The 24,332-nt window shown below is 42.2% G+C and overlaps 1 protein-coding gene across 1 annotated transcript in view; it reads left to right on the forward strand.

Annotated features, from left to right (window-relative positions):
* The window catches only part of TACR1 (tachykinin receptor 1), a gene marked incomplete at its 3' end in the record, with an annotated part of 166,187 nt that extends 144,126 nt beyond the window's left edge, over positions 1–22,061 (forward strand). Inside the window, exons 3-5 of the mRNA XM_081265049.1 lie at positions 18,543–18,693; positions 20,250–20,446; positions 21,770–22,061. Coding sequence (XP_081121175.1) covers positions 18,543–18,693; positions 20,250–20,446; positions 21,770–22,061 — 640 coding nt within the window. The remainder of the gene's footprint in view (positions 1–18,542; positions 18,694–20,249; positions 20,447–21,769) is intronic.
* Positions 22,062–24,332: the final 2,271 nt, after the last annotated feature.

Below are 24,332 nucleotides of genomic sequence, written 5' to 3' on the forward strand. Positions count from 1 at the left end.
AGAATAGCAAAAGCAATTCTAAACAGGAAGTGTGAATCAGGCGGTATATCGATACCAGATTTCAAACTATATTACAGAGCAATAGTGACAAAAACAGCATGGTACTGGTACCAAAACAGGCGGGTGGACCAATGGTATAGAATAGAGGACACAGAGACTAATCCACAAAGTTACAACTATCTTATATTTGATAAAGGGGCTAAAAGCATGCAATGGAGGAAGGATAGCATCTTCAACAAATGGTGTTGGGAAAACTGGAAATCCATATGCAACAAAATGAAACTGAATCCCTTTCTCTCACCATGCACAAAAGTTAACTCAAAATGGATCAAGGAGCTTGATATCAAATCAGAGACTCTGCGTCTGATAGAAGAAAAAGTTGGCTCCGATCTACATACTGTGGGGTCGGGCTCCAAATTCCTTAATAGGACACCTATAGCACAAGCGTTAATAACAAGAATCAACAAATGGGACTTACTCAAACTAAAAAGTTTTTTCTCAGCAAGAGAAACAATAAGAGAGGTAAATAGGGAGCCTACATCCTGGGAACAAATTTTTACTCCTCACACTTCAGATAGAGCCCTAATATACAGAGTATACAAAGAACTCAAAAAAGTAGACAATAAGACAACAAATAACCCAATCAACAAATGGGCCAAGGACCTGAACAGACACTTCTCAGAGGAGGACATACAATCAATCAACAAGTACATGAAAAAATGCTCACCATCTCTAGCAATCAGAGAAATGCAAATCAAAACTACCCTAAGATACCATCTCACTCCAGTAAGATTGGCAGCCATTATGAAGTCAAACAACAATAAGTGTTGGCAGGGATATGGGGAAAAGGGTACACTTGTACACTGCTGGTGGGACTGCAAAATGGTGAGGCCAATTTGGAAAGCAGTATGGAGATTCCTGGGAAAGCTGGGAATGGATCCACCATTTGACCCAGCTATCGCCCTTCTCGGACTATTCCCTGAGGACCTTAAAAGAGCGCACTATAGGGATACGGCCACATCAATGATTATAGCGACACAATTCACAATTGCTAGACTGTGGAACTAACCTAGATGCCCTTCAGTAGATGAATGGATAAAAAAAAATGTGGCATCTATACACAATGGAGTATTATGCAGCACTAAGAAATGACAAAATCATAGAATTTGCAGGGAAATGGATGGCATTAGAGCAGATTATGCTAAGTGAAGCTAGCCAAGCCCTAAAAAACAAATGCCAAATGTCTTCTTTGATATAAGGAGAGCAACTAAGAACAGAACAGGAAGGAAGAGCATGAGGAAAAGACTAACAGTAAACAAAGACGAATGGGGGGAGAGAAAGGGAGAGAGAAGGGAAAGCATATGGAAATGGTAGGAGACCTTCAATGATACACAAAATTATAAGAGGTTATGAGGGGCAAGGGGGAGGGGGGAAGAGGGGGAGAGAATTGAACAACAGCAGAGGAGGTAGAGAGGGAAGATGGGAGGGGAGGGGAGGGGAGGGGGGATAGTAGGGGATAGGAAAGGTAGCAGAATACAACAGTCACTAATACGCTATTATGTAATAATGTGAGTATGTAACAGTTGTGATTCTGTAATCTGTATTTGGGGTAAAAATGGAGTTCAAAACCCAATTGAGTCTAATGTATGAAAGATGATATATCATGAGCTCTGTAATGTTTTGAACAATCAATAAAAAAAGGATTTAGGAATAAAACCAGAGACCTTGTGTCTTATAGAAGAAAAGTAGGCCATAATCTCCATCATGTGGGATTAGGCCCCAACTTCCTTAATAAGACTCTTTTGGTGCAAAAATTAAAATCAAGAATCAATAAATGGGATGGACTCAAACTAAAAAGTTTCTTCTCAGCAAAATAAACAATCTGTGAGGTGAATAGAGAGCCTACATCTTGGGAGCAAATCTTTACCCCTCACACATCAGATAGAGCCCTACTCTCTAGGATATATAAAGAACTCAAAAAGTTAAACACCAAAAAAAAACCCAAAAAACAAATAACCCAATCAATAAATGGGCCAAGGACATGAACAGACAGTTCTCAGAACATTATATACAATCAATCAACAAATATATGAAAAAAAAGTTCATCATTGCTAGCAATTAGAGAACTGCAAATCAAAACCACTCTAATATTTCATCTCACTCCAGTCAGAATGGCAGCTATTATGCATACAAACAACAATAAGTGTCGGTGAGGATGTGGGGAAAAAGATACATTCATATACTGCTGGTGGGACTGCAAATTGGTTCAGCCAATATGGAAAGCAGTATGGAGATTTCTTGGAAAATTAGTTTCTCTCTTAAAGCAAGGGTTGACAAGTTCTTCTCTAAGAGGCCAGGCAGTAAATATTTTAGGTTTTGCAAGCCTCACCTTCTTTGTCACAACTGCCCCATTCAGCTACTGGAACACAAAAGTAACCAAAGACAATACTGAAGTGAATGGAAATGACTGTGTTCCAAGGAAATTTTATTTATGGACATTGATATTTGAATTTCATACAGTTTTCACACATCATGAAATAATATTCATCTTTTGTTTCCTGACAATTTGAAAAATGTAAAAATCACTCTGAATTCATGAACCATATTACAACAGATGGTGAACTGCTTTGGCCTGTGGGCTGGAGACTGCTGGGCCCTGCAGTAGAGGGTTGAGGCATAAAGCCCACAGAGTCGGAAGGCCTGGATAAACATCTGACATTGGCCACTCACCAATATGTGTAGCCTACATACTGCTCTGCCTCAGCATCCTCACTGCAAGTGAATGTAAAGGTGTAGCCACATTTGCCTTTTCTGGTTGTTATGAGGATTAGATGAGTAGGAATTCCCGAGCCCATGAAATTTACCAAAGACCTAAAGAAGCAGCAGAATATAGAAAATTAAAGTGCATTTGGAAGAAACTCAAGGCTTGTTGCCATGAAAACCTAGGGTCCAGTTCAAGGTTTGCTGCATGACTTTTAGAGGTCAGTTCATTAATGTCCCTCCTATGTAAATTAGGAATGATTTCCCTCATTTTGAAGGGTAGGCATTGGGGGTGGGCATAATAAACATGATTGCTCTTAGAAAGGTTAATGAGGTTCCATATCTCATAGAATTCAGGAACAGGTTTCCCTGGAGAAACGATTCTAGGACGAAGACCATGGATTTGCAGCATGAGCCTGGAGCACCTTGTATTTCCCAGAAGGAAGAACATGCTCAACATGCATGCTCAACACACATACATGCATGCACACGTGGGAACACACCCAATGTCAGGGGGCTAGAGGAACACAAGAAGCAAGTGAAACACTCCAAAAGTCCAAAGTTATAGGAATGAGAGCAAAACGACAAATAAAAGTAATAGTATTAGATTATGAGCCAAAATACATAATAAATACCCATGAGTCCATACTAATATAAAAGACTGAATAAAAAATAAATAAATAGAATAGACAAATCTTCCATGAAAAAGAATTACAAATAATTTATGTAGGTAGTCTGTCTTCAAGTGGGAAAGCATAACCCCCCACTTCTTAAGTCAGAGCTGCATGTAGTAACTTCCTTCCAAAGAGTACAGCTTGGAAAGAGAGAGGAAAGAATACCTTAGTATGGAAGTACCTGACAACACCACCTCAGTCTAGAGACCGAGGTCATTGGCAACAGAGCTCAATCATGATGGTAATGATATGAAAAGATGAGAAGGGCACTCTTCCTCTGTAGTTATCCTCCTTCAAACACATAACCCCATGCTAACTGTGAAAAAGAATAGGCAAATCCCAGTTAAGGGACACTTTTCAAAATACCTGATTGGTCCAACTCAAAACTGTCAAGTTCATCAAAAACAAGGGAATCTGAGAAACTATCAAACCTAGAGGAGCCTAAGGAGGCACAGCTAGTAGGTGTATTGTGGGGTGTTGGAACAGAGAAAGGACATGAGAAGAAAACTAATGACATCTGAATAAAATATAAACTTTAACTACTAAGGAAATGATAGTGGTTCATTTATTGCGATAAATGTACCACACTAATAACGTGTTCATAGTAAGGGAAGCTATCTATCTATCTATATATATATATATATATATATATATATATATATATATATATATTAGTAGTGTATGGCTTCTCTGCATTGTCTTCCTAACTTTTCTGTATATCTAAAACTATTCTAAATGGTCAGTTTTTAATTTTCTTACCCTTGTTTTTAATGACATAATAATTATAGAAATTCATGGGGCACATGGTGTGTCTCAATACGTGCCTATATTATGTAATGATCATATCAGGGTAATTATCATATCCAATCACCTCAAACATCATTCTTTGCAGTTGAAACATTCAAAATCTTCTCTTTTAGCTTTTTGAAATAGATAATATATCATTATTGACTATAGTCCCCCTTCTGTGCAAACACCAGAATTTATTTCTTCTAATTTTGAACCTGTTGACTAATCTGACCATCTCCTCCTCCCCACTAGGTTCTCCACCCTCTGGTAACTACCATTCTACTCTCAATTTATATGAGATGGACTCTTTTAGATTCCACATATGCATGAGATGGTGCAGTAGCGGTCTTTTTGCATTTGGCTCATTTAATTTAACATAATGTCCTCCAGATTTATGCCTGTCACTAATGACAGGAATTCCTCTCTGATGGATGAATAGTATTCCATTGTGTGTGTGTGTGTGTGTGTGTGTGTGTGTGTGTGTATGACATTTTCTTCATTTATCCACTGATGGGTACTTAAGTTGATTCCATATCTTATATGTTATGATTAGTGCTACAATAAATACATGAGCAGATACCTCTTTTGTCTTTTTGATAATAGCCAAAAAGGTTTGAGGTGAAATCTCATTACAGTTTTAATTTTTGTGTCCCACAGGACTAGTGGTGTCAATCACCTTCTCCTGTACCTATTGGCCATTTGTACATCTTCTTTAGAGAAATGTCTATTCAGGTCTTTTGCCTATTTTAAATTATATTGTCTGTCTTTTGCTGTTACTTGTTTAAGTTCTTTATGTATTGTGACTCCATTTCCCTCACATATTTTTGGATTTTCGATGTCACAATTTACATTTTTTATATTATGTATCCCTTAACAAATTATGCAATTATTGAAATTTTAATAATTTTGCCATTTAAACTCAACATACTATTAAATATATACACATATAATAAAAGCATATATATCACATACCCAATGGACTTTCCCATATAATTTTCCAATCCAATGCTAATTTCTAAAACATAATTCTTGGGTTAGTCACTTAAACTTTCTGCCAGGGTCAACTGCCTTGCACAACTCTAGGGAATTTTATTTACACAGTAGTTGTGAGTGTGCTCTGGAATTATGCTGTGTGTGGTGATGCAATCTTTGTGACTAAATTTTATCATCTGTAAAACAAAAATTGTTGTTGGTGAAAGTGAATGAAGATATATGAAAGGCATTAAGAGCAGAGTCTGGTTTGTGGTACACACTCCATCAGTGATAGTGATTAATACAGTGCCCGTGGTGGTGATGATTGTTGTCATTGTTGTTATTGAATGTCTCCAGATCATATCCTGAATTTTAGCAGCTCTCTATCCTAGTTGCAACCATATGATAGTTAATTTTGTGCCATGCTGGTCAAGCTAATAGGCCAACCCTAGCCTAGATGTGGATATGAAAGTATTTTGTAGGTGTGTTGAACATTTATCTTGAGTTTGCTTTAAATAAAGCAGGCCACCCTCCATAATGTGGGCAATACTTTTGCAATAGGTTGACGGCCTTAAGAGCAAAAGATTTTCTGCAGAAAATTTTTCTTAAGGACTGAGATTTTTCTGGACAGGAAGGAATTCTGCCTCAAACTCTTAGCTAAATTTTTAGCCTATCCTACAGATTTCAGACTTGTCAACTCCCACAATTATGTAGGCCAGTTCTTTAAAATAAATTAATCTAAGAGATACATGGAGGGATAGATGAGAGAGAGACAGAGACAGAGACACAGAGAGACAGAAAGAGAGAGAGATCTCCTACTGAGTCTGTTTCTCTGGAGAACCCTGACCAACACAGTCTTCTCATCTCATTGTCTTACCCAAATAAAAGTGCAACGTCTCATCTGGACCCTGGCTTGCATGTTTAACTACCCCCAAATCAAAGCTGGTTCATGCCCCACCCTGCTTGACCCCTTCAGTGACTTTTTTAGGCACTTCCAAAAAAGACCTGGCTAACAAGAGAATGGCCTACAGGACCCTCAAGGGTGTGGGTGCTGCTTATATCTCCTGGACCTCATCCCTCTACTCCTAGAATCTAGCCACAGAGGGCTTCTCTTGGCTCTAGTGTACCAGCTCATTCAAACCTCAGGGCCTGCTCTTGCCTCTGCCTGCTATGCCTTCCCATGCCTTTCCCATAGCTGCCCAGCCCTTCAGGGCTCTATGAAAGAATCACTCATCAGAGTTATTTGAGTGTGAACCCCTGGCATTTACCACCACTACCCACTGTTTTGTTCCTTTATTCACTTAACACATTTATGATTTTACATTTATTTACTATTATATTTCTTTACTATCTGTCTTCCCTCTACTGCTTAAGCTTCTCAAAGGTGAGACCAGGTCCTTTTTAATTATTACTATATCCTCACACAAAACCCAAAGTAGGGATTTCATCAGCAGTTAGATGATAGAATGAGCGGGACCCAGAAAAAAATGACATGGCCTTTTTCTCCCACATTCCTCATCCATAACTAAAGACACCACCTCAACACAAGGAGGACCCAAAACTTGAATTGGTGACTTTTCTAACAATATGCATGCCACCTTCGTAAACTCTAAATAGGCACGGTTCAGTATCTCAGTGCAATCAAGTTCATGAAGCCTAGTTCAATAGGCCTGAGAATAAGAATTTCATTAGTAAATACCCTAAATAATTTTTGATGGTATACCTACCAAAAATTCCCTGTCTCTGCTTACCTCCTGCTTTCATATCCTGCCACTCCTCCATTCATACCCTCCCCCACCCAAACCTCTTCCACATCCAAGCCGTATGGACTTTTCACCTCTATTGCACAGATTAGCTTCTCAATAAAAGCCCCCTTTTTGTAAGATGAGGAGGTTGCATAAAAGGATGATCCAGAAATTATTAGATTCTCTTTGGCCAACTTGGGGAAGTAGGAAAATCTGTCCACTCTCCCACATTAAAAATGTTCATCCTCTCACATGCAACTCAAGCAGACTTCAAATTGATTCATGTAGCCTTCTTGATCATTTCTGGGAGACATGTAAATTGTACTGCTCAATTTGTTAATGGAAACTGTAGCCCGGCAGCCTTTTGTGGCTCATGGCATAATGGTCTATTGTCTATGCTGAGAAACTTCTGGCTGAGGAACAGAAAGTAGGGTGTTTGTTTTTCTCACATATTTCAGTCAATTGAGAGTCTCGCTGGGTTCAGGGTTCAAGACAAGCAGAGGCTGAAGAAATACGAGAAGGAGTCCAGACATAAACAGGAATCCAGCTGGACACCTTCCAAGTCACCCATCTAGATGGAATCCAATTCTGGGTCTGCTTTTGTAAGCTGTGCTATTTTTCAATAAATCATCTGCCATGATTACATGCTGCAGATAAATTGTGTGCTTGACATATTTGCTCATTCTTGAAAAACTGTGGTTTCTCTGATCTGAGTGGCATTTATCCGTTCTTTATTTTTTTAAGAGAGATTGAGAGAGAGAGAGAGAGAGAGAGAGAGAGAGAGAGAATTTTTAATATCTATTTTTTAGTTCTCGACGGACACAACATCTTTGTTGGTATGTGGTGCTGAGGATCGAACCCGGGCCGCACGCATGGCAGGCGAGCGCGCTACCGCTTGAGCCACATCCCCAGCCCATTTATCCATTCTTCTTAGTGCATCTGAGCAGAAAGAGAAAACAGTGCAAAGGGTTGGGATGAGAAAAGGACAGATCTTTTTTCTATTTCCATTTCAACCCTGAGTGACTTGAACAAGGCAATTACCTTCCCTGTACCTTAATTTTTCAATTTGAAACAGGGTTAGCAATATCTGTCTCTTACCTGAAGTCCCGAAGGTAATGACATGAAATCAAATCCACTTTGCAGAAATATCTTTATGCTGAAACTACTGCACGTGGAAAATGTGAAATTTCTATGTTGTCCACACCGTGGCTATTTACATTGGATCACACTTGTACTAAATCTCTTCAGAAGAAAAGTTTTTCTGCCTATTTGTTGGTGGTGGTTTTGTTAAGATTTGTCCTGTGGAGACAAAACATTTTCCAGTCACAACAAGAAGGGTGGGCACTTGACTCATGGGCCATGAGACTGGGCACTTAATCCAGACTTGGAGACATGGCCAGTGATTAGTCACAAACTATTGTGACTAAGATTGTTTTCAATTGTTTTAAGTGTTTTTCCAACCCAGAAACTGGAAGAAATGTAAAATACCAACCAACACCCATATTTGTGGTGTAGCTTACCTATATGAGAAATGCTTAGTCTTATCAGTTGCCGTTGTTTGAAGCAATTTTAGACAAAGCCCCACCAAAAATAATGTGTTCAGCAGAATGAAGAAGTATAAGCTTCGGTTCTTCTGCACACATCCCAGCCCTCCCCAGCTCAGCATTCATCACAGGCTGCAGCAGCCAAGGCAGAAGCCCACCCCAGATCTGTCACTGGTTACTCACCCAGCATGGACACACTGCAGTGATAGACTAGCCAGAAGCAGGGCATCGAACAATACAGTTCAGATCCACCCAGAGTGGTCAGAGTAGATGAGTTATAGGGGCTGGGAATATAGCTCAGATGGTAGAGTGCTTGCCTCGCATGCACAAGACCCTGGGTTCAATCCCCAGCACCACCTAAAAAAATAATAAGAAGGGCTAGAATACCCTGGGGTTCAATCTCTAGTACCACAAATAGAAAGAAGAGAGAGAAAAAGAGAGTAGATGAGTTATATCAGCAAAACCCTGAGCAGTGTTTACTGGTACTCAGAACAAACATGTCACTTACAAAATGCAGTGGGGTTAGAATATTCCAAGAAGGTTTGTATAACACTTGCTACACAAGTCACAAATTGGAAAACTGAACAATGACCTAGTCAGGGACATAGGAGATGAGGGTGGGTAGTGGGTAGCATACAATGAATTCAAGCACATACAGTGTGTGTATTGCTTTATTGTTTAGTTAATGAAATGCCAGTTAGCTAAACAGGTATTCAGTGGTCCAGGTGCCGGTTGCAGTTTGGCGCCACCTGGTGGCAATTATCTACTTCAGCTTTCCGTAACTGGGCTCTGGTTGGTTGGGATTTGTGGAACATCCCTCAAGGATTTCAGGAATCCTCAAAGGATTGGGCATCATTTGGCAGATTGGAAAGAGGGACCAAGGAGCATAATACATATTCCGGGGATCTCTGTCTTGCTCTTTCTGAGGCAGGTTTCCCCCTTCATCAGATCCCCTCCCCCACCTAATATGAGAAACAATGTACCCCTGGGAACTCTGCTGACCCCATCATCTATCACTAGCTCACTTAGCTCCACTCTGGAAATAATTTCTCCTCCTTCATTTTCTCAAAGCCCCACTAATCTAGAGTTCTTGGATAAGGCCTAATTTAACAAAGACTTGGGAAGTAAAATCAGGAATCACAGCATTGGACAGGATTATACTTTCTTGATATTTACTCTCAGATACCACTGTTGCTTGCAGTGCCTACAGAAAGTTTCTTGCTAGCCTTATCCTTTTGCAAGTTCTTCTTCCAATCATAGGTCTCAAGCTCTTTCCCTGCCACCACCACAGCTGCTTCCATTGCTTTTACTTTCCCCCACAAAGACCAATTCTATATTTTTTGCCTCATCCTGAATTAGGCTTCTGGTGACCTTTTTTTCCTATCCCAAATCTCCATAAGGTCTTCAGCCAAACCAAGGGCCATCTAATTTCCTCTCTTTCTGCAACATGATCTGCAGAAGCTTTTAATGGAGGGTTTGTTTTATCTTTACATATCAACCCAATCAAGATTTCAGGCAGAACTATTAGCCATCTGCCTCCACAGGTAGACACAGCTTCTCCACTCTGCACCCCCCCCACACACCCTACCCTACTCCTAAGCAGATAGGAGGGAGAAGGAATGGGGGGCGGGGAGCTGGGCAGGGAGCTGGGTTTCTCTCTGCTGGAGCCTAGTATTTGAATATCATTTGTGAGAGCATTTCTAAACTCTGAAGGCAGACTGGGTGGTTTGTCAGAGAGATACAGAGGTCTGCATATCCCCTGCCTTTTCAACCAAACACAAAGATGTCTTCCTTCATCTTTTGCCCTTCATTTAGCTATGGTCCTCAACCCTCCCTTCCATGGTCATGCCTGTTAAGAATGGAGTCACCACCAACTGCCTCCACTTCCTCACTTCCCTTGACTCAGCCCACCTATTCTAGCCATCACTGACCAGCCTGGTCCAGCTTGACGAAACCAGACAGCAAGTTCCCAGCCTCGTTGTCCTTCCCCTCAGACAGGTTCCATCTGCCCCTGGAGCCTTCCTCCTGTCTGTCTTTAGACTCTCACCCTGGGCTTTTCTCCCCACATATGGTCTCCTCTCTCTTCATTTCATGGCCATCTGCATCCTGTCACCTTCTCATGGTTCTAAACATGAGAGCTTCCAAGGTTATGCCAGCCCAGACTTTTATCCCAGCTCCAGATCCATGAATATACCCACCTGCCCTCAAGGACAGTATGTCCAAATGATAACTCCCCTGCAGCTCTGCTCCTCCTCCCTGGGGCCCCGGCACTGGTTGGCCTCACTCTTCTCCACAAGTCTAACCCAGAAAGCCAGGATAATTATGCCTCCAGCAGCCAAGTCCAGTAGCTCTTTCTCGAAGCTATAGTGCCTCCCAAATCCCTCCCTTCACACTCACCCATCATGACCCTAACATGGATCATCCTCACTTCCTCCAGGTCAAGACTCAGCATCCTAAGATGCCACCTGTAGCCTTGCCCACCTCCATCCACCACCAGAGCACAAGTATCTGACCACGTTAATCCCCTGTTTAAAACCATTTTATGGTTTCACATCAACTTCAAAATAAATCAGGATCTCTCCAGCCCATCATAAAATGCCCTTCGTGATTTGGCCTTTGTCTTCCTTTCCAGCCATGTCTCCTGACACTGCTGTACACAGCCAGCTTCCATTCAGTTCCACTCATATCCTAGGACCCACATCATGCCATGATTGCCCCACCCTCATGCCTTAGTACTTGCGGTTTTTCCCCACCTATAACCACCTCACCATTCTTGGCCTGCCTACCTACTGCTTCTATTTCAGGGCCTAGCCAAACAGCTCCTCCTCCGGGAAGCTTCCCTGATTAACTGGAGAGAGTGTTCTGCATTCCCATCACTCTCCATGCACTTAGAAGCATTACTGTAACTAGCTAATAACTTAGCTATATCTTGCACATAGGGTTATTATTAAATTTTGAATATTAATGTATTTTATATCATATCTCTATTTACAAAAAGTTACTTACATCCCTCCAGTGTCTCCACTCTCCTTGAAAAGGTAACCACTCTCCACTTGCCACGTTACCCTCTCTGGTGGTTGTCCGTGAGACCTTGGAGAAAGTACCAAAGAATGGGAGGACTCTTTTCAATGTCCCCAACCCAGAACCAGCTCAGAACCAGATATGTAATAAGGACTGAATAAATATTTGATGAATTTATCAACTGATAGGTTGCAATTTTTGCCAGCCTCCAAGAGAGCTTGGCTGTGACCGTTGAATAAAAAAATTGAGCTACAAAAATGCTTGGGTGCTGCTTCCTTTCTCTACAAAGAAACCGCACTGATCCGCAGATCTTTTTTCTAGGAAGTACAAAGGTGAGGCAAGTAAACAGTCAAGCATCTAATGTCATCCTCTAATAAGGAGAGAGAGCCTGAGGGTCATTTGAGGAATTGCAGGCAGATGAGGCTGCTCAGCACATATAAAAGAAGAGATGATCCCTAAAAGCTCTCTATGCAAAAGCTCTGGGGAAAGGCAAGTTCATGGTCATCTCATGTTTGCAGGGCCATCCCATTAGATGGGTTCAACTTGTTGCTTGTGACATAGAATGGATAGTGAGAGATACAGGGCCATAGGCTTTCACTCAATTTAAGAAGTAACAGCATCAGTCCCAGCCATCATCAGCAGGGGTCTGGAAGTTATGCTCAGCCCTGGTTGCACAAGAGATTTGCCTGAAGAGCTTCTAAAACTCTGCTGCACCCAGGACACACTGTAAACCAATTAAATCAGAAGAATTAGCATGCAATCCATGCACTGGAATTTCTGAATACTCCTCCTCAGGTGATTCCCCCCATGAAAACAAGAGAAAAAAAATGCTGTGTGCTACAAACTTGAACTTGCACATAAATCACCTGGAAGCCTTTAAAATGCACATTCTGATTTGGCCCATCTGTGGTGGGGCCTGAGAGTCTGTACCTCTAACAAGCTTTCCTACAGTCACTGATGCAGACCCATCCAAGGTGGGGCCTAAGAATCTGCAACTCTATCAAAATCCCTAGTTACTGATGTAGCTCAGCTTTAGAGGTAGTGAGCAGAATGTCACAGGGAATATTCTATAAGATGTTTAATGCTTATGTGGTATGTATATTGCAAAGGGTTGATGCCTTGGGTGGGAGCTGGGATTATACCAGGGCTCTTCAACTTTTCTGAAACTATTGAAATCTTCTACCCACCACCTTTCAAACAAAATCATCTGCCTAAAGTCAATGCAAAAACAAAAGGCAGAGCCACCTTGTTAGAGTGAAGATGGGGAATGCAAGGCCATGCTCTCTTGGCTTCCTTCTTCCCCAACTCCAAGACACCTACTGTCTCCCCCAAGCACGTTATGAAGATCTCTGGATACTATTTAATAAGGCTATCCAGCTCGATTTCAAATGTAGAGGATTGTTTCAGAAATCAAAAGTGTTGATACTTTGAACAATGAGGTAACTCCTGTTTTAGTGAGACCAATAAGCCCAGCGGTGAGCAGTAAGGTATCAGGGCAGTAAGGACAAGGGAATCTGTGGGACTGGGGATACATGGTTCATATTCGACAAGCTTATCCCATAAAAGGTGTCAAGCCCCATTTGCTGCTTAAAGAAGTGAACTCGATGGAGCCACAGCATGAAGTTGTTGTAGGCACCTTCCTTCTGAAAGTTCTGATGAGCACATCAGCAAGACTTAATGATCAAAATCAATGTGCTAGGTCCCCAGCACACATTTCATTTAGCACACAAAGAACTCCCTTCTGTCACTGCCTCTTGCTTTCATGCCTGGTTCTTCCTCTGGCTTGCTTCTACTGCATTGCTGACCCCAGATCCCTTCTCCCAAGGCAGATATTAATTCTAAGAGCTCATAAAATCCTGCCTGGCAGGAACCTAGGAAAAATCAGACTCAAAACCCAAGTGGAGCGGCACAAAATAGGATTACATTGTTTCACTGACCTGCTCTCTAAAATGATTTTAGAAAGGGAGAGAGAGAGAGAGAGAGAGAGAGAGAGAGAGAGAGAGAGAGAGAGAGAGAGAGAGAGAGAGAAATGTATTTAGTTGACTCCAATTAAATACAGAATATGGTAAAATTCCTCCAGAAGGGTATGAAGGTAAAAGAAATGTATTTATTTCCTTTTTTATAATGATAGAACTTCATGCATTTGACTTACATTCATTTAGAATTTTTGATCATTTGAACACTGGATTGAGTGTTTGCAATTTCTAAGTAATAGGGGTTTTTCTGAGCAAGATTTAGAAGGATGTACCTGCACAAATATATATAACAAATCCTGCTATTATGTATGATTATAGTGCACCAATAAACTTTTTTTAATTTTAGAGTTAAAAAATAAAAACTAATGTGTTTTTTTAAAAGATTTAGAAGCATGTGTTCAAATTTTAATCTCATCCAAGAATTAAGTCTACCTTTTCAGAGCGAGGGGCTGTGTTGAGGAGTAGCCAAGGGTAGAAAAGCCTGCAAATTTGGAGACCTGGGATCCTGGGTAGGCTGAAATATTTTTATGAAATTTTTTAATTGTGATAAAAATACAGATTATAAACTCTACACCTTTAACCACATTAAAGCATACAATTCAGAAGCATTAAGGACACTCAGAATGTTGTACAATGAACACCACTAACCATTTCCCGTACTTTTCATCATCCCAAACAGAAAATCTATACCCATTACATAGTAGCTCCTATCTACTCTCCCCAGCACCTGGTAGCCTCTGATCTACTTTGCATCTCCATGACATATTTCATATAAGTGGACTCCCACAGTATTTGTCGGATTGTGTCTGGCCTACTCACTTAGCATGATGTTTGCAAGATTTATCTATATGTCAGAATTTTATTCTTTTATGTATTGGCCAGGGCCAAGGGCAAGGGGAGCATTGTACAGAGATTGAACCCAGGGGTGCTTAGCTACTGAGCCACATCCCCAACCCTTTTAGATTTTATTTAAAGACAGAATCTCCCTAAATTGCTTAGAGCCTCCCTAAGTTGCTGAGACTGGCTTTGAACTTTCGATCTTCCTACCTCAGCCTCCCAAGTTGCTGGGATTACAGGCAATAATTCCATTCTTTTATAAAGCTGAATAATAGTCTATTGTATGAATATACCACATTTAGTTTATTATTCATCTACTGGTGGACATTTGGACTGTTTCCACCTTTTAGCTATTGTAAGTAATGGTTTGCATGCATTTGTTCGAGTCAAGACTTTCTTTTCTTTTGTGTCTATACCTAGAACTAAAATTGCTGTATACTATTCTTATGCTCTTCTGAATTATCTCTACTAGAGCATGGGAAAGCCTTGCTCTACCTGAATAGAACATTTTTAGCTGAAATTAAATCCATATATTTTGTTGATTCCAAATAACAAAATGACTTTTCTTTCTTTGAAAAAGGAAGAATTATTAAAAGGTTGATAAGTTATATTTACTGATTCATCTTAGCATTTTCCTGTGGTCTGATTTATGAGTTCTCACAGTGTTCATAGTTTTAAAATGCAGATTTTATTTTATATTTAAGTATGGTGAGGTCAACATATCAGGATGCAACTGCCATTAAGAAGATACTCTACGGGGCTGTGGTTGTAGCTCAGTGGTAGTGCACTTACCTGGCATGCGTGAGGCACTGGGTTCGATTCTCAGCACCATATATAAATAAATAAAAGTCCATTGACAACTTAAAAAAATCTTTAAGGAAAAAAAAATAAGATACTTTATGGGCTGGGGATATAGCTCAGTTGGTAGAGTGCTTGCCTTGCATGCATAAGGCCCTGGGTTCAATCCCCAGCACCACACACACAAAAAAAAAGAAGATTTATAACTCGCAGTACCCAAGATGAATGGGCACAGTCCCATACAAAAAGAAAGACTTCATGGGCCTTCTCAGGAAAGAACTAGTGAGGCAGAGTGAGCAGGTTTAAGACTGACCAGCTTGAATAATTTTAGCAGCTCTGGGGTGGAGGAGCTACCCTACTTGTCTGATATCTGGCTTCAGGATAATCAGGGCAGGCAAATAGTTTTCTGCAAGGTAAGAGCCCAATAAAGCTTAAGGTTTAGATTGTTATTTTGCATATGGAATGCACACTCCCAAGAGAGTCATTTGTTATCTCTAGGAATTAGCTAGTCCTGGGAGCGGGCAGTCCCTGCCTGATCAGCAAGGCCCCCAGTGCAAAGCATCAGATACATCACAAAATGAATGTTTCTAATGAACACCTTAATGAACTCATTCAATCACAAACAACAAGGAGGTTCCAAAGAAAGACTCATTGGTGTTGCAGATCCAGGGTCTGAAACAGTGGTTCTCCATGCTAACCATCTGTTAAAATAACTTAGGAATTTTCTAACCGGTACCTTTGGGCATTGATCATTTTAAAATCTCCTCGGGTGGTTTTCATGTGCATTTTTGGTTGAGAAACACTGATCCAGGACAATCTTTTTCAGAGTCTGAACCAGAAACAGCAGCAGCAATGTGTCCTGGGAACATATTATAAATGAAGATTCTCAGGCCCACCCCACGGTAGCTGAGTCACCCCACAGTAACTTCCAGGAGGTTCTGGGACCTGCCTGATTGTAAGGACCTGTGGTGTAGGGAGAGGAGCACCAACTTGACTACAATGTCCTCCCTTCACACTCCTGAGCTGATAATTGTTCATCACACTCAAACCTTAAAGGCAGTGGCCTGGTGAAGCTCAGCTAGCGTGTTTTGCCACCAAGTATCAAGTCTGCATGACACGGGGCCATTCTTACAGGGAGGTATCTTGAGGACATCTAGGAGGTTCTCAGGTTCTCCCTGACCTTACAGTCTCTGAAGGCTGTGCTCGCAAGCACAGTCAGCACTGTATCCTGAAGGAGTTACTGAGATCAGGTGGGAAATACTATATGCAATCACTGAAGTGGTAACTGGAGAACCCAGTGGTTCTGGTGGAGGTAAAAACCCAGGAGACCTCAAGAGCCTGCTGAGGTGGAAGCAGGTGTCTGCACAGAGCAGATGAGCTCACACTCTGCTTTTCTGAATCAGTGACTTATTACTTAAGAACTCCTCAAGTATCTTCAAACTGCAGATTTTAATATTCACAGGAGACTAAATAAGTGGGAAAACTGTGCGCCTTACAAAAAAACCAATGAAAGCAAATGTAGTATGGAAGAGGGAGAAATTGAGTGAATAAGTGGATTTTTCCCTAAGGAAGAAAATCATTGCAGAGAATTAACATAGACTGTAACCAGAATGGAAGAAAAGAATTTGTGGATAACTTTTCCTCAGTAACAAGAAACTGGTTCTTGGGTCTTAGACCTGCATCCTGATCCCAGCCAGTCCCATTACCAGTAGTGGATTTGGACAAACTAATTAAATTATAAATGTTGTTCTTCATCTACAAAATGGAATTATGATAGTACCTACCCAATTGTTTGCTTTAAGGATTAAATAATAGAATGAAAATAAAATGCTTAGCATTGTGCCATTTATGAACACTCAAACTCTAGCGACCACATCTGCTACTAATGCTGTCATTAAGTTTATTATTAGCATAGTGACTGTATTAGTCTGTTTTATGTTGCTATAACAAAATGCCAGCGCTGCATACATTATAGAAAAAGAGCACTATTTAGCTCATATCTCTGGAAGATCAGGGGCACAGCAACAGCATCTGGTCAACTTTGGCAAGGCCCTCATGGCAGATGCCATCACAATGACAGAGGTGCATGTGAGAGTGGCAAGCAGCATGCATAGAAGAGGGACTAGGGACAGGTACTGGGCTGACCTCTATCAACCCTTCTCAAGGGAACTAATCCAGTCCCAGGAGACCTGCCCTAGTCTCAGATAGCATCAATTAATTTTTTAAGGGAGAGCACTCATGGCCAAAGAATCTCTAAGCTCCGCTGCTTAAAGTTTCTAGCATCTCAATATAAAACCACCACACCAAGGGCCAAGCTTGAAGAATGACAAGCTTTGAAGAACAAACCACATCCAAACCAAAGCACAGACCTAGAGCGAGTCTCCCAAGACATTAGCTGTTCTCATTAGTAATACCACTACTACTGCCTCACGATTACACTCACGTCTGGGAACAGGCTGTAGCTAGATACACAAGCCAATGAACCCCCTCAGAAAAATGTTCTTCCTCAACATTCAGAAAACTTGTCTGAGTTTCCTACTTAGAAGAAATCTTGCCTTAAACAAAATACGCTAAGTTATCCTGCCATAACAAACCTCACAACCTCAGCAACTTAACATTGGAAAGGTTTGGGGGCTTTTTTTTTTTTTACTTGTTTGGAGGTTTTTTGTTGTTGTTGTTGTTGTTTTTCTTGCTTGGGTCCCAATCAAATGTGAGTCAGTTGATATTTGCCGTCCAAGTGGTGACTCAAAGACCCAGCCAGCTTCCCTGTGCACATATATTCATGAAGGCCAGGCTTAGAAATGGCTTACACTTTGTGGCTTTCCCTCCTGGATCCAAGTTCTAGAACTAGAACTAATCTTATCCTCTTCCCCAAGCTAATTAATTATACTGATATTTGTGAATCCATATATCTCATAGAATGAATTGAAGCTCATAAACCATTATGGTAGATCTTATTTAAATATACTAGTTGGTCTAAATCCCAAGTAAAATTGAGCATAAGTGTAGTCTAACAGATATGAATTGAGTGGTACGGTTACCTCCTTTATTCTAGATAATAAACTTCTATTCATGAAGCAAGAGTTTGCATTCTTATATTTCTTGGGGGATGGGGTGGGGCTAGTAATAATGAACTTAGCATGAACCAAAACTGTCATAAGTATACTATGAATTCAGTTCCCTCTTATCAATATTTTTTCCCTTTTGAACCTGAACAAGAATCTCCATTATAGATCTTCACAAGAAAAGCATAAATCAAAGAGATTTGATTTCTCTGATTTATACCCATTCACTCTGAGGTAGCTGCCTCTCCGCAGTGTGCCTGATAGCTCAGCCATACTGATAGCAAAGGTTAGAAAAGGTGGCTGCAGAGCCTTAACCACCAATTATTTCTCTGGCTGACCTCTCTCCTCCATCTTACTGCAGGTACCACATCTGCGTAACTGTGCTCATCTACTTCCTCCCCCTGCTGGTAATCGGTTATGCATACACCGTAGTGGGGATCACACTGTGGGCCAGTGAGATCCCTGGGGACTCCTCTGACCGGTACCATGAGCAAGTCTCTGCCAAGCGCAAGGTGAGTGAGGAGCAGACAGCTCCTAACCGATCCTGGCACAGGCTACAGGCTGGTGAGCAGAGCCACCCAGAGGCAGCAGGCATAAGACAGCCCTGGGTCTGGGTAACAGAGGAGAGGAAGGAAGAGAGCCACCTTTCTCCATATGTACATATACACTCATACACACTCATACACACTCATAGACTCATACTCACCCTCATACACACACATACATACTCATAGACTCATACACACACTCATCCATACACTCACATGAACTCATACACACTCACACACATACACACACATATACTCATTCATACACATATAAACATACATACACACAATAGTAACCACTATTGTTTGTTTCTTGTTAACCCTCCTAGATATTGGCATTTATAAATAAAATTAAGATATACTATTTTCTCTTTTTTATGCAAATAGTAAATATATACTGTGGTCACATTTTTCACTTAAAATTCACAAGAATCTGAAAATCAGTATATGAGGAGCTTCCTCTTTCTTTTCTCTCCCTTCAATTATTCTTTGCATGGTATTTCATTATGGATGCTGTAGTGTTCTTCACTGAAGATTTCTTGGGGATAAAAAGAAGTTTATGTCATCCAGATTCTTAGTGCATTTGAGACACTATAACAAAATACCTTTGACTGCAAACTTACAAACAACAGAAATGGATTATCACAGCTCTACAGGCTGTGAAGTCCACTATCAAGGCACTGGCAGATGGGGTATCTGCTGAGGGCAGCTCCTGGTTGGTTGGTGGAAGGTGCCTTACCTGGTGACCTCACATGGTGGAGGGGTGGGGGTTTCTCTGGATTCTCTGGGAAGGGTTTTAATCCCATTCATAAGGCTCTGCCCTTCAGGCCTGATCACCTTCCAAAGGCACCCCTACTACTACATCACCTAGAGGCTGAATGAACGCATGAATTTAGGGGTGACACAACATTTATACCACAGCACACAAAATTCAGAAGACCTTCTTTTAAATCCCTTTAAACATCAGATGTATCCTGGCTGCCCTTCCCCTCCCTCTCCTGCAGTCTCCAGACCCAGCAGCCTGCCCAAGCCTATGGCTCCTCTATCTGCCCACCTTTTTGCTACTCCCTCCCCGGCCCTCTCTCCAGCACATGCCTTCACCTTTGCTTGTTAATTGACCTCCTGTGGCTTCAGCCATTGCCCAGAAGAGTCACATAACACAGTTGTCCCCAAATGCAAGATTACATCAGGATCCTCTGAAGGGTTTGTCAAGCATAGAATTCCAGGTCCCAGCCTGGGAGTTTCCAGTTCACTAAGTCTGAGGTGGGACCAGGAATTTGTATGTCTAACAAGTTCCCAGAGAAGGTGATAATGACAGTCCTGGGGCCATACTCTGAGAACTGCCCACATAACCAACGTGCCTTAGTGCTGGACATTAAAGATCCTTTCTCCTCCTTATAAGGCAATGTTATAAATACCCCCCACCCCATATCACACCATGTGAGGTGAGTAGAGGGAGGAGAAGGAAAGCAGCCATGAGAGAAGGAGGATGTCATCTCACCTGCTGGTCCTCTTACCAGGTGGTCAAAATGATGATCGTGGTGGTGTGCACCTTCGCCATCTGCTGGCTGCCCTTCCACATCTTCTTCCTCCTGCCCTACATCAACCCAGATCTCTACCTGAAGAAGTTCATCCAGCAGGTCTACCTGGCCATCATGTGGCTGGCCATGAGCTCCACCATGTACAACCCCATCATCTACTGCTGCCTCAATGACAGGTGAGTACCCCATTCCCCACACTCTCCAGGGGCCACCAGCCACCAAGCAGCTGAATGAGCACAGAAAGAGACAAGAGGGAGAGGTATGGACTGCAGCAAACTAACCATCACACAGTCCTCCATGCAGAGGACTGTGAGCTCAACATGGCCTGATTATCTTTTCTTTTTCAAGAGAAACCAGAAATCTATATTTGTGATTTTTCTGTGAGATTTTCTGATTTTTAAGTACTGGTAACTGAGCTGGGGAAGAGGGACAACATAGCATTAGAAACCTTTGTGACTGGTGTAAGTGAACAAAGCCTGTAAGCTGGATCCTCTCCCAGTTTATAGCCTGAGCAGCTTTCCCCGGTTTCATCCAGCATTTCCAGCAGGGTAGGGTAAGCAAAAAGAAGTCAGGGCCTCAGAGACCTGATTCCTGCCCTCACTTGATCAGACGAGGCCTGGGGGAGCCATCCTCACAGCAGAAACCAACCTCAGACAAGCAAGAGAAGGGAGAGCCCATCAGGAATGGCACTCAGCAATAGGAAATACACTGTGGCCTGTAGAGGGCTTCCCAGAGGGGTCAGAATGCTGGACATCATCCAGGGCACCACCCCAGCCTCTGTGTAGGGAAGGGAGCAGACAGGAAGGGAAGGAACAAAATGCCTTCTATCCATCAGTCACCAGCCTGGGAAAAGCCTTCTCTGAGTGAGACACTCAGGTCACAGAGAGCAGGAAAGACATTCTCTTAAAGTTGCCCAAATGGTTCTGTTAGTCTAACTCACAGAAACATCCTTCCCCTACGAGCTTGATGACCTGCCTAAATTTTTTAGAGTAAATCTCCCTGCATATTATTAAATAAAGGTGGATTCTCTCTGTTTAGCAAACAGAGGAACTGAGGCATACCAAAAGGACATGACCAAGGATCATGACTCTGGCGGTCAGTGGCCTACTAGAGGGAAAGGACTGAGTCTTGCATTGTGCTTTGCTGTAAGCTTACTATGGTGCACACAGTAAATACTTGGTGAGTTTTAGGTTGATATTGGATCGGCCCAAAGTCTTCTGACCCCACACCAGAAGAGGGAGCATACATAGCTCAAGGACCACCCTGGATAAGGACGTACATTGCACATGAACATGGGTGCTGGTCCTAGATTTAACATTATTAGCTGACCCTGAAATCTTTTTGGCCTCAGCCTCTCCAGCTGTTCATTAACTTGCAAAATAATCAGATACAGTCACACTTGGGAGTGTCCTGTGTTGAGAAGCTGATGAAATGGTGGGAAGCCCCTTGAAAAGCAGTCTGTCCCCATGGGGTCACCTCCTTATGTGCTATCCTTCCAGGTTCCGTCTGGGCTTCAAGCACGCCTTCCGGTGCTGCCCCTTCATCAGGGCTGGTGACTATGAGGGGCTGGAAATGAAATCTACCCGGTACCTCCAGACCCAGGGCAGCGTGTATAAGGTCAGCCGCTTGGAGACCACTGTCTCCACAGTGGTGGGAGTCCATGAGGAGGAGCCCGAGGAAGGCCCCAAGGCCACACCCTCATCCCTGGATCTGACCTCCAATGGCTCCTCTCGCAGCAACTCCAAGACCATGACAGAGAGCTTCAGCTTCTACTCCAACATGCTGTCCTAGAGGGCAGGCCCTTAGCAAGGCAGCCACCACCATCCTTGTTCTGCCTCTCTCATGCATGGGTATTTCCTTGATCTGGAAACAATCAGAAACACCTGAACATCAGAGCTTTGGGGGAAGAATCAGATGGTTTAGGGAAGACATTTCATCCTAAAGTCAATCTGGATTCTTCCATCTTTGCCATCCCCCATCAGTGTAACCCAAAGCAAATCTGAATTTCTCTGAGCCTGTAAAATGAAAATATTGCACTAGATTTTACCTTCCAGTTTATTCCATGATTCTAGAGATAACTTCAACTGCATGTGGGTGCTCATTTCAGGATGAATTCTGCAGTGCAATAACAGATCCAACAGGACTGTTTGCCTGGCGCCTCTGTCTTGCTCCAGCAAAGTTGTCCTCAGCCAAGCTCTGAGTAGCCTCCCTCAGCTCGTGGCTCACATCACTCTAGCCTTCACTTCACAGCACGAACAAAAGAAGGCACCACATAATGAAAGATCTAACCTCATCTTCTCAGCACCCATGAAAAGAAGACCTATGCCTGCCCCTATTGGCATCTCAATGTTTAGGTTCATTTGAACATCACAGGATTGAAAGCCTCAGTTTCTTCTGCGCTGTGTCCCCAGTGACCATCCTGAGCTTCCATGGTGGGCAGAATATGTCAACTGATGCCATCTAAGGTCTATACCAACCAAGGGTCAAGAGACCCCAGCCAGACTTAATCTATCTGAGCCTCTTTCTTTATTGGCAAAGCAATGGGGCTGAACTAAATAATCTAAGTGTCACTTTGAATCTTTATGTGCCATGGTTCAATGATTGTATAAGTGTTTTGTATATTTTACCAAAAAAAAATAGTAGTCTCAAAAAGAGTAGAAGCACTAATACCCAGCTCCTAGAGAGGCAGCAACTGCTAAAACATGTAAATATCCATCTCAGACATTCTCCAGGTATCCTGAAACCCTGAGTATGTTCCTTCTGGAAGTTTTTGGCCTTTGACAGAGCAAAAGAATCCATGCCAAAGCCTATATCTTTCCAGCATGCTTTAGGGGGTTGAATTCCACAGCTCAGAACAACACAACAAGTGGGCTTTGTGTCTAGCCTTTTGGTATCTGAGGCAGAGGCACAAACCCAAATTTGTGACTTCATGCTAGCATAAAGTGCAGGCTCAGATGCCTATTGAGCAGGGAAGTTGCACCTGTAACTGCGCTTCTGGAAGAGGTCACCTTGCATTCTCTTCATTGTCTGAATCTTCCCTTCCTCCCCCATAGCTTTGCTAGTCTCCTCTCTATAAGAGATAGAATGACCCACCAACCCTAAAGGACAGCCAGTCTGCCAAGAGCCATGAGCTGAATGCTTCATGTTCTAATGCAGCTTTGGGGTCTCCAGCAGGTGAGCATTTCTGTATCCTGCCCAGATGTGTCTGGAAGCAGAAACTTCATGTAACATTCATGAATGTCCTTGTGGTTTGAATAATGGATGTGCATTGGCTGCATTCATGATGTGAAGAGGAGAATAATACCACCCACAGGTTTTACAGCCTCCACCACCCCTGCTGGTTCTAACTCTACAAGGATACGGACATGGTTGGGGAGTTAGTTGTATATCAGTAGCAGAAGCCAGAAAAACCTGAGAACCATATTCTGAAAAGCAGCATGGGAAGTATTAAATAAACCAAGTAAAGCCAACTCAATGCATTTCCATGAACGGAAAGTAAGATTTAGGAGCAACAAAAGGCAGCTAGTCATGCTTCCAATGGAAAATCATGCCCTGTGTGGATGTAAAGGATGAACATGATTCTGAGAAGTACCTAAGAAAAAAGTATCAAGGAGTTGGGGTCATCCCATCTACAGGAGAGAAGGTTGGAGTTGAATTCAACAACGATTTGTTAAGCACTTTCTCTGGATTTTGCCTTGAGCTGGGGACATGCAGCTCCTTCCACACTTAAGGGGACTTATCCCAGACTTGCCATTCCTGGCTCAGCTGTCCTAGTGAGTCCAGGCTGCCTAGTATGGATGGAGGTATCTGGGAAGCAGACTCTTCACAGGATTTTTAAAAACCATACTTACCATGGGTAACTGAGCCAAAGGCTGTGGCCTTCAGAGAGCCTTTGCAATGATAGTTCCCTGAGATCACTGCAAAGAGAACCACTAGTCCATCCAGGGGATCTAAAGGGATGTGATTGAATGGAGTCATCACTGTGCATAAAAGGAAGTGTGAGATAGACTTGGGCAGCTTTCAGTAAGGTTAAACATTCCCTCAAAGTGCCAGCAAGCCTTC

Source organism: Spermophilus citellus, assembly GCF_964194105.1.
Source record: "Spermophilus citellus genome assembly, chromosome: 13".
In the NCBI taxonomy this organism is placed as follows: Eukaryota; Metazoa; Chordata; class Mammalia; order Rodentia; family Sciuridae; genus Spermophilus; species Spermophilus citellus.